At 40.7% G+C, this 15,770-nt stretch overlaps 1 protein-coding gene and 3 gene segments (V, D, J or C); 2 read left to right on the forward strand and 2 right to left on the reverse strand.

Moving 5' to 3' along the window:
- Positions 1-882: 882 nt before the first annotated feature.
- LOC118233642 lies at positions 883-3,815 on the reverse strand. The segment is given in 3 exon segments: positions 883-1,353; positions 2,642-2,693; positions 3,786-3,815. Coding segments are annotated over 3 exon segments (402 nt in total).
- Positions 3,816-5,281: 1,466 nt separating this feature from the next.
- Positions 5,282-8,199, forward strand: LOC118233524. The segment is given in 2 exon segments: positions 5,282-5,349; positions 7,883-8,199. Coding segments are annotated over 2 exon segments (366 nt in total).
- Positions 8,200-9,365: 1,166 nt separating this feature from the next.
- On the reverse strand, positions 9,366-11,830 carry LOC118233491 (receptor-transporting protein 3-like). The gene is made up of 3 exons (XM_035429290.1): positions 11,706-11,830; positions 11,406-11,571; positions 9,366-9,815 (listed from the first exon to the last, which is right to left on the reverse strand). Exons 1-3 carry the CDS (start codon positions 11,713-11,715, stop codon positions 9,476-9,478), a joined length of 516 nt encoding a protein of 171 aa, XP_035285181.1. The 5' UTR covers positions 11,716-11,830; the 3' UTR covers positions 9,366-9,475.
- A 2,594-nt stretch (positions 11,831-14,424) lies between these two features.
- Positions 14,425-14,996, forward strand: LOC118233539. The segment is given in 2 exon segments: positions 14,425-14,476; positions 14,677-14,996. Coding segments are annotated over 2 exon segments (372 nt in total).
- Positions 14,997-15,770: the final 774 nt, after the last annotated feature.

Here is a 15,770-nt window from a genome sequence, read left to right on the forward strand (position 1 = left end):
GAGCCCTCTACCTCCTCATGCTCAAACAGCTGTCTCAGTGGTGGGGTATTTTGGGCTGAGAAACTGCAAGCTGTGGGGGTGAAACTCAGATTTGCATATGCAGGGCGGGGCAGGCTGGTTCTGCTGTCCCTCAGTGGGACTGACTTAATCTGGGAATAGAGCAGCACTGTGGCCAGGTGTCTGGGCCGTCCCCAGGGGGTTAGTGTGAGCAGAGCACACATCCTGCTGCACAGAACTGCACTGAGCGCGCTCACACATCACTGCTCCTCTCAGCAGGCCTCCAGAGCTGGGACTGCCCCTCCTTAACTGATTCCAGATCAGTTATTTCACACACAACCTCTCATCACCTCCATCTGGTCTCTGTCTGAGACTCTTATAAATTGGTATATAGTAATTCAGTAATTAATTATAATTGTATTTTCCATGAAAAGAAAACTCATGTAATATTTCTTAGTGATTTCTCAATACATTTGTGTCAAATATACTATACAGACAGGAATGAAAACCTATTTAGAATTTAAAAATGTGTTAATTGGAAATGAATATATATCATTTATTGAGTCAGTGGTTTAATTCTAAATAGGTTGTATTTTTATTATCTTATTTGAATTCTTAGGATTATTGCAAACATATTTTCAGTGGCAAGAATGTAATTGTGATTTTATCAGAGTGAGGGCTGGCCTCTTGGTGGAATCACTACAGATATTGCACAAAAACACCACTAGCACAAAGTCTATTTTTTATAATAACAGCCAGTCAAACAATAACTTTTCAAAGAATCTTTATTATTTCAATGATTTTTATCTAAAAGCTACTGCCAAAATCACACAAACACAAATAAGAAGGTAGGTATGCATATTTGTTGAGGACACAAACAGAGCACATGTGAGACATTAGCAGTGACAGCTCAGGCTGGAGGAAGGATTCACACACAGGCCCAGCTCAGTGTGCAGCAGTAAGGAGCAGAGAGGCTGAGAGCAGAGCAGGGTAAACACAGTGTGATCAGAGTGTGTGAGCTGGGCCTGCACCCGCCCTACTCAGCACAGTCAGCTCTCCTCAGTGTCTGAGGGGGGGCAGCCTGGGAGCCCTTTGTGGCCTCACAGGTCAGTGACCCCGCCTTCATCCAGTCGTCCGCACTGAGAGTCAGGGAGCTGCTCCAGCTGTACAGGCCGTCCTTCCCCAGGACCCCGGCGCTCCCGGCCACGCCCGAGCTCCTACTGGTACCGTCCACTTTCCAGCGCAGAGTCCAGTCTGACGGGAAGCCCTTGTAGGCCAGACACACCAGTGTGGCCTTCCCCTGCTTCACCTCCACACTGGAGGGGGGCAGGACTGTGAGGGCGGGGACTGTGTCACCTGGGAGACATGGCAGAGACAGTGAGGTCAGACAGTGGACACCACCCCTCCCCCCACCCCCCCACCCCCCACCCCCATGTGTCAATCATTCTGTCCTTGAAATGAGACTGAGACGTGAAATGTCATACAGAAGTTATCACTTACAACTAATTTGGAATGTCTGAAGAGACTTTATTCCCATTTGCTTTATATTCTACAATATAAAGTACATTGGCATTATTAAAGGTTCTGTCTGCATGCATTCCATTATTATCAAATCGTGACGGTAGTACTTAATGATAAAATTCTTCATCACAACCAGAACTGCTTCTAGTGCAGTACTTTCAATTTACTCCACTTTTGCAGCTTGAACTGTCGATTATTTCAGGAGCCTACCATAGACCCAATACAATACACAGCGTCTTGCAAAAGAATGGATGCATAATGATATTCACGCTGAAAACCTACAGAATGAACCACGAGGTTCCCGTTGTGTTCCTTCACGTGTATGAAATGAACGCGCACTCCAACAGAAAGAAACAATTTTCATAGAACTTTTACATTAAGTTTTCAAAAGAATGACCCATTTGGTAAATATTTTCATTGCATTGGAAATTCCTCGCTTTAAAAAAAAATATATATATATAAACATAATATACCGTAGACTATAGAATGTTATGACATCAGAACATAAGAACATAAGTCTGTAATGTAAGAAAATTTTTAATATAATAATGCGATCGCAAATAAACATTCAAATAAACTAAATCTGAATGAATAAAACGATCGGATTTCATAACCAACACAAACGACAAAGTGTATGAAGTAGGCTATGATCCAATTTCATTTTAAAGTGTGAAAAATAAATAACTCTGATTAAATCATTTAATTTTTTTTATATTTAGTGTTAGGTGGACAACACTATTTTATTCCACATTTCTGAGAAAGAGATTGTCGTTTTGCAGACCGTGCCATAAATTACATTCGCCTACAGAGTGATCCTGCCGACGTCAAGAGAGCCAATGCAATTTAATTTAGTTCACCTCGTGCGCAAAATAGAAAGTTATTGCAGTACGGTCATCTAAACATCAATAGGCCTACGATAAAGACAAACTGCCTGAAGTCAAAATGGGCTAGAATAAAAAGTATTTGACATCATTTGACAATCTGACGAACATTTCAGTTTTTCATTCACGCACCTCCAGAATTACAATTTTGATTCACGACATCGAACGTCGGAAAATTACAGCATATTAAAAAAAGAACGCAAAAACATCGACAGTGAGGGATGTGGAAGAGAATTACTTACGGCCAACTGACAGTTTTGTGCCGCCACCGAAGGTGACCCACAGTGATACAGACTCATTCACGCGCCGTACAAAAACCTCTCACTCTAGAGACACAGCCGACCGTTGGCTTTTCCATTCTTTACGACTTCACGCAGCTTTTCAAATGTATCAACGATTCTCTTGTAAAAAATGTGTTGCATGTACTTGGATTTGTATGTATCTGACGCAAATGTATAGTAGCCTACTCTTTTGAGCTTTTCACATGCATATCTTTTATTTTATTTCTAGCTCAACGACTGATTCAGCCGGCAGAAAATAGAATGTGGAATGTAAAATGCAAACAACCCACAGAAACGTAATGTAAAATGAATGTATTAAAACAGATAGAATCTTCTAATATTTCTGCGGAAAATGTTGAAAAGCCTTGTTTGTATAGCCACTTACTGCCGACTTCCAGTTTGGTCCCGCCACCGAAAGTGCACCACAGTGATTGAGTCTAATTAACCGGCCGTACAAAAACCTGCCTGTTCCCCAGATCTTTGATCCGAGGGACTGTGTAGCGTTAGGAGGTCCCCTGCTGGAGAATCTTGGAACGACAATGAAGACGATCGAAAAACAGATCAACTAAAGGGGACATGGTGTTTCAGTCATTAATATTAAATATGCTTCAAAGCATATTCTGTGACTAATGCTCATAGATGCAAATGAAATGATAAATTATGTGACTGTGACAGGAGTAGTAGTGCAAGATGAGCAGATGAACGCTCATCACCTCCTCTGGATGGCATCGTAGATACCTGCTATTGCCAAACCTCGGAGGCATTCAGTACCAAGGACAGCCACAATGGTAATTATTCAATTATTCAACAGTTTTGTGCTTGTATCTTTCTTTGTCTTTATCAGACCTCATTTTGAACACAACTTTAAAAGATATCATTCTTGAGCCAATGGCCACTTCAACTTCATTTAGTATTTTGATTTGATCAATACCACTGTTGCCCCTGAAGTAATAACACTGATACTAAAGTGGAAGTTTCAGTCTCTTGACACTGACAGATCTCAGTCTGTTAAAGTGAACAATAAGTACTTTGTGTATTCCTGGGTAAACTCAGGAGTACCTCACGGATCTGTGTTTAGTCCTGTGCTCTTAATGTCTGTACATACTCCCCCTTGGGTAATATCATAAGCAGACATGGTGTTAACTATCACTGCATTGCAGATGATGCACAACTTTATATACCTTTTAAACCAGGCGATGTTGATCCGGTAGCCAAGTTAGCGGCCTGTCTTAAACACGTAAAGGCTTGGGTGACCCAAAATTTCCCTATGTTGAATTCTAATGAGACTTGTATACTCGTAGTAGGTCCCAAATCTCCTAGAGATAAATTCTTAGTTTTCTTTAAATATGAATGGCTTCTCTGCCTCTGCCAAAGTAGTTGATAAACCTTATCATAAGTTTGATTCAACTTTGCCTTTCAGGCCCACATTAATTATATCATAAATGTGGCCCTCTTCCACCTGAGGAACATATCTTTATTATGGAAGATGATGTCCCTACAGGATGCTGAAAAAATGGACCCTGCATTTTTATCCTTTCAGCTTGATTCCTGTAATGTTTCATTGTCCAAATGCATTCATTTGGCTCTAAAACGCCTCTAAGTTGTACACAATACAGCTGCTAGCATTATTACTAGGACTAAGTAATGCGATCATGTCGGTACACTGATCATATCTCTTAACTGACTGCCTGTCGAATTTAAAACTGAATACAAGGTTTCAATGGTTTTCCTCCAGAATATCTTTGTGAGTGACTTATTCCAAACTCTCCTCATCAAGGAATAAGTAACTCACAAATATTATTTGGCTCACAAGATACTGGGTATGTGAAAATTCCATATTTATTTAAAATTACAATGGGTGGTAGAGCCTTCTCTTATAGAGCTTTCATCTCCTTATGCATATGCAGGCTTCATACGCATCTCTGTCTTTAAGTGTAGGCTCAATACTTCTTCAGTCGATCCTATAGGTTAGTCATTCCTATAGTTCTATATACTCTTAAATGGTCAAGTATACTCATGGAGTTCATGAAGTTTGATGTGAGTGTCTGGGTTGCTGAGCAGACCGGGGCAAACTTGCAGTAATGCCACTCAAACCAGCAAGACCAGATGCTGACTTATCAAATATAAGGAGCACTTGACAATGGGCTGTTTACACACATTCAATGTGTCAAGCGAACCATTACAGAGCTCACACTCTAGGTAGCTTAGCATCAAGCGTCAAGCTGGTCTACATGGAGCAGATACAATTGGTAGTGGAATCTTGGAAAGAACCTAGCGTCATAGCACACAACGTGAATTTTTTAAACACATTTTTCACAATCGTACCTCATATTCAGCCAGTCTTCACCAGTTACACATCCATAATTGTACAATACATTATCAGAAACAATAAAGTTTACGTTTGAATGTTTTAGTGGGCAGAACAAGAAGTGAATAGCGCACATTTTCCAGCCCTCTACAGACCCACTTCTGTTCACACATCAGAGCTCTTCTAACTGTGTGTGACAGGATTTGTATAGAGGAAGGGGCTTTGCATACCTGTCCTGCCTCACTGCTCCACGCACTTTAAGACCCTCAGTACTGATCAGTGATCACAGACACTGACACAGGCAGAATTATCATGATGTCAGTCTTTCTACTGCTGGTGATGCTGGGACTCTTTGCTCAGGGTAAGATTGACGGATCCAGTTTAACTTTGGATTTTCGTCATGCTATATTTTCTTTCTTTACTTATTACAAATGAACTTTCTTCACAGCATTTTCCGTTAATATCTAGTAAATATACCAGAATATTGCCCAGTGTTTGAAAATATTAATGTGCTTTGACATCCATTTCAATGTTTTGTTTTTCAGAATCAATGGCAGATATAGTTCTGACTCAGTCTCCAGCAGCACAGTCTGTTCAGCTGGGAGACACTGTTTCTATCAGCTGTACAACCAGTCAGAGTGTGTTCAGCGACGGCCTCCACTGGTACCAGCAGAAACCTGGTCAGGCTCCTAAAGGTCTCATATATTATATCACAATAGTCCAGCCTGGGATTCCTGATCGTTTCAGTGGGAGTGGATCTGGGACTCAGTTTACACTGAACATCACTGGAGTTCAAGCTGAAGATGCAGGAGATTATTACTGTCAGAGTTCCCACTACATCAACAGTAAAGATATATTCACACAGTGATACAGAGCCGTACAAAAACCTCCCTCAGTCAGACTGCACAGAGACTGCACTGCTGCAGCTGGGACCTACTGCAGGTGCTGAGGGGGGAGTCACTCACCCGAGACATTGAGGGGTCTGCTCGAAAACATTGAGCTTCAGTGGATGATTATGAAATCATTCAGATTCTCTATTCAAAAAGATTACACTACATTTTAATTTCAGTGCATCCTGCCTTTATTTAGGAATGTAATTTCAATGCATTTCCAATTACTTTGTATTTTGAATTAATTGTAAAAGAGTTTAACACAAGATGTTACAGAACCCTGTAGCAGTGAACAGCAGGCAGTCCAGCACAGTGGAGTCACTCAGTCCAGAGTTCTCCCAGCACACATCACACAGGCTGCTGTTACACACCCTGACCAATCAGAGCACCACTGCTGCGTCTGATCTGATCCTCTAACACCATAATAAAGGAGCACAAACTACAGTCTGATAGGCACTGCTGACCAATCCTATAAGCCGCTGTGTAGATGGGATCATATCGTTATCTGTGAGGTCACTTCAGGAGGGAGGGTGTCATTCAGCTCAGTCGTAACTTTCTCACTGAGGACAAAGTGATTCCTCTGGTTGACTGTTTGCCTGCAGTCTGCCTGTACCAGCTGCACAATGTGAGCTCCCAGATTCAGTGGCTGTTCCGCTCAGCCGGGTGAGAGCAAAATGAACATTAGAGGCTGCTGGCTGCACATGGGAAAGAGCAGAATTTTCTGTGCTCTCCAGAATTGATGGAGGAATAACAGTTTAGGACAACAATGAAGATAAATCTTTGTTTAAAACATGGATTACATTTACCACGATCAACTTAGTTTTTCCTGTATTTAAAAGCAAACATATTCAGTGCAAGTTGCCAAAATAAAACTGCATTAAATACAGGGAGAGGTCTTCAGAATGAAATCAGGAACCTTTCACAGTAATATAGTACTTAACTTTTCATTGATTCCATGTGGATATACTGCAAATGAATAATTCCCTGTATTTGTCTGATGTCCCCGACTGTTTGATCTCTTGTAATGAACCTGTCATCAGTGCACACAATATCTAAATGAATTAACCACATGTTTTACAATCTGTGGTGTGGGGATGGCTGGTTTAAGCAGCCACACCTGCCCTGGGTCAAGCTAATTAGACCTGGCCAGTTGGATAATTGGTGAAGAATTAGATAATTGGCCAGGCTAATTGGACCCAGGAACAGGAGTGGCTGCACCTGTGCGTAGTGAGGTAATCACTGCGCACAGGTTAAATCTGCCATCCCCACCCACACCAGGGAGCTCTCTGTCATGACAGGGTTTAACATCTGCTCATTTGGCTATACCATCTTGCCAAACCCTCGTGGAATAAATGTGGACTGTTTTAACATCATCTCCCTGTGTCTCTGTGCTGGAGGGCCCTAAGGAAAGCCACTTCGGTGGCCTGTGGCAGGCGTGTTTGCCACACAATCATATCTCATATTTAGCCAGTCTTCACTGGTTACGCATCTATAATCATGCAGTATAATTATACAGTATAGTCAGAATCAGTAATATTGACTTTCAAATGCTTGACTGGGTAAAAATAGCAGCACATAGTCCACATATCCCAGCCCTCTATAAACCCACTGCTGTTCACACATCAGAGCTCCTCTAACTGTGTGTGACAGGATTTGTATAGAGGTAGGGGCTTTGCATACTTGTCCTGCCTCACTGCTCCACACACTTTAAGACCCCCAGTACTGATCAGTGACTGTCCAGTCCTTTCACAGACACTGACACAGGCAGCATTATGATGATGTCAAACTTTTTACTGCTGGGGATGCTGGGACTCTTTGCTCAAGGTGAGAATGGCGGATCCATTGTAACTTGAGATTTTGGTCATGCTACATTTTCGTTCATTATTTTTGACAAAGCAACTGCGTTCACAGCATTTGTTATTAATGTCCAGTTTACCAGAATATTGCCCAGTGTTTGACAAAAATAATGTGCTTTGACATCCATTTCCATGTTTTATTTTTCAGAATCAATGGCAGACATAGTTCTGACTCAGGATCCAGCAGCTCAGTCTGTTCAGCTGGGAGACACTGTCTCTATCAGCTGTACAGCCAGTCAGAGCGTTTACAGTGGCAACTACCTCAGCTGGTACCTGCAGAAATCTGGTCAGGCTCCTAAACTTCTGATTTATTATGCCACGAGTCGCCAGTCTGGGATTCCTGATCGTTTCAGTGGGAGTGGATCTGGGACTCAGTTTACACTGAAAATCACTGGAGTCCAGGCTGAAGATGCAGGAGATTATTACTGTCAGAGTTTCCACAGTGGTCCTGTGTTCACACAGTGATACAGAGCCATACAAAAACCTCCCTCAGTCAGACTGCACAGAGACTGCACTGCTGCAGCTGGGACCTTCTGCAGGTGCTGAGGGGGGAGGCACTGAACCGGGACACTGAGGGGCTTTGCTCAAAAATGCTGACCTGTTTTGTTCAATAATTACTCTTGTATTCTAATATCTAATACAATTTCTCTCAATGTCAATGTGAGTACATACAAAAACTTTTAATTGAAAGAATGAACTTGAAACAGGAATTTGTGAGAATAAATTTGTTTAATCTCTTCTGAAACATAGACTGCACTGCTGCAGCTGGGACCTTCTGCAGGTGCTGAGGGGGGAGGCACTGAACCGGGACACTGAGGGGCTCAGCGCTAAAACACCAAACTTCCGTAATACATTTTTTGTTTGTTATTTGACAAGAGAGTACAAACCTTCCATGTGTTCTCAGCAAGCTAGTAACACAACAAGTGGACATGAAAATGTATTTATCTAGTCATTTTACATATAAAATAATATGAGAAAGTTTTGTATTAACAGCAACATAAGAAAGATAACTTTAATTTTTCTCAAAGACCTTAAATTGCATAAAGCATTGTTTCTCACAAATGACAAACATTTCTCAAAATAAGACAAAAGTATTTTATTAAAAAAGTATTTTATTAAAAGCAATTATCTCAACAAATAAACAATTCTGGCAACATTTTTATGAGCCTCAAGCATTGCAACAATAATTTAGATCATTAGTATTCAAAAATATCATATCAAAAGTACCATTAAAAAAGATAAAAAGTACACTAACGCGTATACACAATATCACTCCAAAGAGTTGTGAGATGCACGAGTTTTCATTAATCACCCCTGCAAACAGCTCCTAGCCCTCACGCCATCTGTCTCTCTCTCTCTCTCTCTCATGTGAGTTTCCTCTCAGAGACTGCGATGGCACTGCAGGCAGATTATGGTTAACACTGATTATCTCATTTCCTCCCCCATTATCTCCGCCCAGAGCCATAACCATACCGCCCTGCTACACCTCCACATATGTATATATATATATATATATATATATATGGTTCCAAACATATTATTAGACAAAATATTTTCTTCCATATTACGTTGGTTAAATACATATTGCATAAAGTGCATTTTTTCTGTCATTGTGAAAAAAAGGTTTTTTTTTAAATTATTTGTCTCAGGTAACCAGTTGAGCACCTCATGTTGCCTGCTGGGGCTCCTGAGGTAATCATAATGTTTCCTTTCCCAGTTCCTAGACTAGGCTCTGTGGAAACTAGTCTTCCACACGGCACATCCCCTGACTACAGGCCTCACACAGCGAACTCTCATGCGGCTTCGTCCGCACTTTCTCAGGGGAGCAGGAATCGCTGTTGTCCTCTTCCTCTTCACCGTAGCAGTTCTTCTTGATCTTGCCAATCAGCTTGAGCAGGACCTTCTCTACTTCCTCCATGGAGAACCCTGGGAGCTCAAAGTTCCCACTGCAGCCCCGGCACGCCTGTCTGAAGGGTCGCATGATCACCGTCCCCCGGGCTGCCTCGCTGCGCAGGCGGTAGTGGAAGAGAAGAGTAACCCGGGCCGATGGCCAATCTTTGGAACAGGTACCACACCTAAATCTGAGATAAGAGGCCAAGAAGACGATTGTTCAGTCTTTTTTATTTTGTTGTGTTTCCATGAATCTACTGAAAACATACAAAACATGCATACACCACATGGTGGCAGTGCCCCATCATTGATTTGCTGACAAAAGTAACCAAAAATGGCTTTTTTTGGAGGTAACTACAACGAGCAACAATATAATGAACTCAACAATTAGATTCATTAGGCTATTGAATACAGATGATATTGAACTCAACAATTAGATTCATTAGGCTATTGAATACAGATGACTAGGAGCTTGGGATGTGCAGCATGGCACCATTCAGACTGAATATTCAGCCTTAGTCTCGTAATAATCAATCAAGCAGTTAAATCAAGCCAGGAAAGAATAAATCCGGAAACCTCTCTAGAAGCATCTCTAGCAGTCTACCCCTGATTAAGGACTAAGGAAATACACCACCAATGCAGGAGTCAGGGGACACACATACATGTCACGGTTTCTGTGCAGGGTAGATCATTTTTCCGTGCCTGCACCGGCTCAGTTGTTAGCATTCAGATTAGCCACTCGGCTAATCGTTATTTTGGTGTTTGGGGACGATTAGTTTCGAGCTCGCAGGTTAGCCGCTCGGCTAATCATTATTTTTGGTTCCTGTGGGATGATTGTTCCCGCCCTAACATTCCTTGCATTCCTGCAGGATTACCACGGTGATCTGTTTCACCTGTTGGCTGCTCACATCTTCCGCTGATTACCAGCCACACCTGTGGCTGGGTATTTAAAGCGTCAGTAGGCAGTGAAACGGTGCTTCAGTGTAACGTGTTTTGCTCTAGCCAGTTCCCTGTCTCTTTTCTGAGCAAGGTACAAGTATTTTAAGAACCAAGGAATTACAAGGAATTCAGACTTCAGTTTTTTTTTTTTTTTTTTTTTTGGGAGAAAGGTATTAGGACGGTATTTGTCCCGATTCTGAGGTTGGCGGTTTTTAGGGGTGATTGTGTCACCTTCGGGGCACAAATCTTTCCGCCTCTTACTAACCAGTTTTCCCCCTGGTTTTAGTTGGCCTTCTGTTTGTTTGTGAAAAGACATTTTCTTTTTCTCAGCTTCGGTTTGAAGTCGTTTGTTCTTTAATTCTCGTTTCCCTGTTCCTTTATTTTTTTATACTCCTTCCTCAGTTACCCTTTTAGGGGTTTATTAATAATTATTTGGGATACGTCCCTTAGGAGTATAGCACCCCCTTATTTCGTCTCTCACGAAACTTACTGGTTACTGGAGTGCCCTTCGGTAACTTGTAGATCCCCTGTTTGGTCGCGTCTGATCTTCACACTTCCCCTCCCTCACAATACAATGTCTAACACATAAATGTCTGAATTGCCACAAAATTAAGGTTAAGTCAACAAAAGACTAGACTTTATATATATATATATATATATATATATATATATATATACACATAGAATATTTTAATAAGATCCCTCACTCATAGGGACGTTATTTATATATTTATTTCATTGTTTGTTTTTTGCCTCCTGTTTATACATACAACGAAAATGGTTAATGACAGTCGCAGTTTGTAGAACATTGTTTTCTCACGAAAAGACAGCTGAATACGTACTTTCCGTAGGCACAATGGCAGTAGATCTTCCATCCCCTCCTCCTCTCCTCTTCAGAGAGATTCTCTTGTAGTCTGTAGTTGAACTGAAAAAACCACCTGTCACTGTATTCTAATTCTTCTTCCAACATTTCGTCGAAAGTATCACGCCACAGCGTGGGAGTCCAATCTGGGAAATTAGTACATATTTAGACATAGCAATGTAAGTCACTTTATTCTCTTTACTGGATCTATAGGCGGTACATCTACAATTTCGAACAATATTCGTCAAGCTAACTGAAGAATTGCTATCAACATACGCACCTGCGTTCATTCTGTACCTCTTCTGTTCGTAAGATGTAAGCTTTCGAAACTGCTGAAATTTCCAGGATGTAGTCTACTTTTCAGCCCGAGCACTTTTATAGGCTTCGCTGCACAGCCCATGTTGTTGTCCGTCCCTCTTATCACGTGTGGGATTTGGAAAACGAAACTTAAGTCCTCTATTTTGTTTCGTCGCTGTTGTAAAAACAACTTTCGATTTGCAAAGTTGAGTCAGCAAGTGGCCAGCTCCAAGTTTCCATGATTCATAAACACTGAAATGTCCCGTGCGTAGATTTTATACTCCACTGTATTTATAATGCATTTATTTTTATTTCAACAGCAAGGCAACACATGTCAAAACACGTAGGCTACTGTACTGTAGTTTTTTTTTAGCTTTGTTTTGTTGATACGGAGCGTCCAGCGTGGCCTAAAGTATTTATTTTATTAGTTATATATCTTCGCGACATTTTCCCTGATTTTACCATTGTGGGATGAACTAATCGCTTTCATTCCCTTGCATCCCTTACATACATAATAACAATACAGTGGACTACTGTAAATGAATCTTTAGTATACAGCAGCTTACGCATTCTGATTTCAATTGAGGTATGAACTTGTTAGGAAACCTCTGCCACTATCATGTTTGGGATCCACTTCAGTTTCATGCAAATGTATTGGGACAGTTGAGTAGCAGTTATTTCCATCTGTAGTAATCAAATTTGTATTTCAAAGCAATCGACCATGATGCTAAATTCAGAATGTGCATTGATTTCATATGTGTTTTACTAATATTGAACTATATTACTACAATGCCATTCAAGTACTCTTTTTCTAAGTCAACATAAGCATTAGGACAAATGGCTTCTTTTTAAACTAACTTGATAGCAATGAATCCTGGAGGACTTAGGAGTGACCAGCATTCAGGCCATCCATTGAAGAAATGAGTAAGTGGTGAAAAAGTTGTGGCTAAATCCTAAAATAATTGCTGGTGATCTCTATACATTAGCAGTGAAAGTATCACAGGACAGTGTGAAAAAACATAGGCAAATTACAAAGGCTACACTTCTAGATGTAAACCTCTCATCAGCAACAAGGACAGAAAGGAGAGATTGGAATTTGCAACAAAAGAAAAAAAAAAACAAAAAACAAAAAAAAAAAAGATAAGCCTGATTAGTAGATGAGACAAACATAAACCTTGACCAGAGTGATGGAAAGGTGAAAGTGTGGAGAAAGAGTGGACTTGCTCTGGACTCTCGACATACTACTTCTTCTGTTAAGCATGGCGGAGGCAGTGTGATGGCTTGGGCCTGTATGGCTGCATTTGATGTTTTATGTTGCCTTCAATAGTCTGATATTCCTGATTCACCTAATATTCAATATTCTGGTTCAAACCCCGCCCTGGGCGTGTCGAAGTGTCTTTGAGCAAGACACCTAACCCCTAACTGCTCTGGCGAATGAGAGGCATCAATTGTAAAGCGCTTTGGATAAAAGCGCTATATAAATGCAGTCCATTTACCATTTACCTAATGGGAGCGCCAACGTTTTGTTCTCAACACGTGCAGTACAGACTTACTCCAGGGACTTCACAAGCTTAAGCAAGCTGAAGGCCTGCTTTCCTGTCTAGTTAAGTACTGTATGCACGTCTATGGCATAAATACCTGGGAAGGCTTTTTTTCAAGAATGTAATTGAGTTTGCAGAGAACAGTTTGTTTTAGTCATTTCATTTAATTTTTAATAGTTGCATGTCTTTAATTGAATGGCCATTTTGTAGGATTTTGCCATCATATAATTCGAAATTCCATCAGTAAAAATGCACAGAATCCATTGCAAAAATTCCTGGGAAGGTCTTCTTCAAGAAAATACTGGATTTAGCAGAAAACAATTTGATTTCATTATTTTATTGAATTTTTAAAAGTGGCATGTATTGAATTGAATCGCTATTTTGGGGTATTTTGCCTTCCGATATTTTCACATTCCTATGATAAAAATTCACAAACATGTTTTGCACAAACACCTGGGAAGAAGGACAATTTATTCTAGAATCTAGTTGAGTTTTATGAAAACAATTAGATTTTATCATTTTATGGAATCTAAAAAAGTATGCATTTAACTTAACTACTCTTTAGGGGTATTGAATACTCCATTGTGGAGTATTTATTTAATTTAATTTTATTAATAATATAAATGCAGGGTTAGTCTAGGTTTAGCTAAGTTTGCACTCATTCATGCTGGAAAGTGGGAACATGTATGTGTGCCATTTCTCAGATAGCTGTTCATATATTGGGATGACTGCTATGCCATCTCCCCTAGTTATGCCTTGGTGGGGCAGCATTCCTCATACCTATGAAACAGCAAGAGACTGATGTCTAAATAAGGCCGGTTGCATGTCTAATTCAGAACACGTTTTGTGTAATTTCAACTCAGTCTGTGTTAAGAAGTCTCACTTTCTAACGCATAAATTGTATATCCTAGAGAAAAGCAAGCACAGCTGGGTGGGGCATCACAACAGCTAAAATTAGCGATGAATAGTCAACATGTCCCAGCCCTCTACAGGCCCACTGCTGTTCACACATCAGAGCTCCTCTAACTGTGTGTGGCAGGATTTGTATAAAGGAAGGGGCTTTGCATACCTGTCCTGCCTCACTGCTCCACACACTTTAAGACCTCCAGTACTGATCAGTGACTGTCCAGTCCTTACACAGACACTGAAACAGGCAGCATTATGACGATGTCAAACGTTTTACTGCTGGTGATGCTGGAACTCCTTGTACAGGGTGAGAAAGACAGAACTATTTTAACTTGAGGTTTAAGTTATAGTTCACAGTTTCTTTGCTTACTTCTCAGGACATAAATGTTTTTACTTGAGTTGCCATTGTTATCTTGTCAAAGTAACCTTAATATTGCATGTTGATTTCCAATATTTATCTACATTCATTATTGTACATTGACATCATCTCCATACTTTGTTTTTCAGAATCAATGGCAGATATAGTTCTGACTCAGTCTCCAGCAGCTCGGTCTGTTCAGCTGGGAGACACTGTCTCTATCAGCTGTACAGCCAGTCAGAGTGTTACCAGTGGCTCCTACCACTTCCTCAGCTGGTACCAGCAGAAACCTGGTCAGGCTCCTAAACTTCTGATTTATGCTGGCACAAGTCGCCAGTCTGGGATTCCTGATCGTTTCAGTGGGAGTGGATCTGGGACTCAGTTTACACTGAAAATCACTGGAGTCCAGGCTGAAGATGCAGGAGATTATTACTGTCAGCAGTACAACAGCTACCCGCTCACACAGTGATACAGAGCCGTACAAAAACCTCCCTCAGTCAGACTGCACTGCTGCAGCTGGGACCTACTGCAGGTGCTGAGGGGGGAGGCACTGATCCGGGACAATGAGGGGCTTTGCTCAAAAATGCTGACCTGTTTTGTTCAATAATTACTCTTGTATTCTAATATCTAATACAATTTCTCTCAATGTCAATGTGAGTACATACAAAAACTTTTAATTGAAAGAATGAACTTGAAACAGGAATTTGTGAGAATAAATTTGTTTAATCTCTTCTGAAACATAAAAAGGAAGGGGGACCTTTTCACCACGTTGTAAACACAAGGAGAAGATGCACAGATTCAACAAAAGACTGAAATTGAGAATTGAAATTCAAATATGTTCACTGGGCCAGAAGTGGGACTCAACACGCACAAATGAAATATCTTGGATGTAAAGTGTGTACATATTTGAGGTTTTTTCCAGGGGTAAATTATAATTATGTATCTAAAAAATGTTTTTTTTCACATTAGTCAATGTTGCTTTAATATTGATGACGAGACCCTGATGCCTTCTCAGACAATTATTTCCCCGAAGTTGCACAAGATAATTTGATATTAATAGCACATATCAAGTAGCTAAATTAGCTAAAGCCTACAGAGCACAGATTGGGAGGGTGGGGGGTTGGTATTTTTCGTGGATGCACAGAAATTTTGCAGTTCAGCAGTAAATCATGCAGGTGTTCACCAAATTACCATTTCCTGTCAAACTGTTCATTTTCTAATCTAACAAAGCGAGTTATTTTCT

This window comes from Anguilla anguilla, chromosome 8 (assembly GCF_013347855.1).
Source record: "Anguilla anguilla isolate fAngAng1 chromosome 8, fAngAng1.pri, whole genome shotgun sequence".
NCBI lineage: Eukaryota > Metazoa > Chordata > Actinopteri > Anguilliformes > Anguillidae > Anguilla > Anguilla anguilla.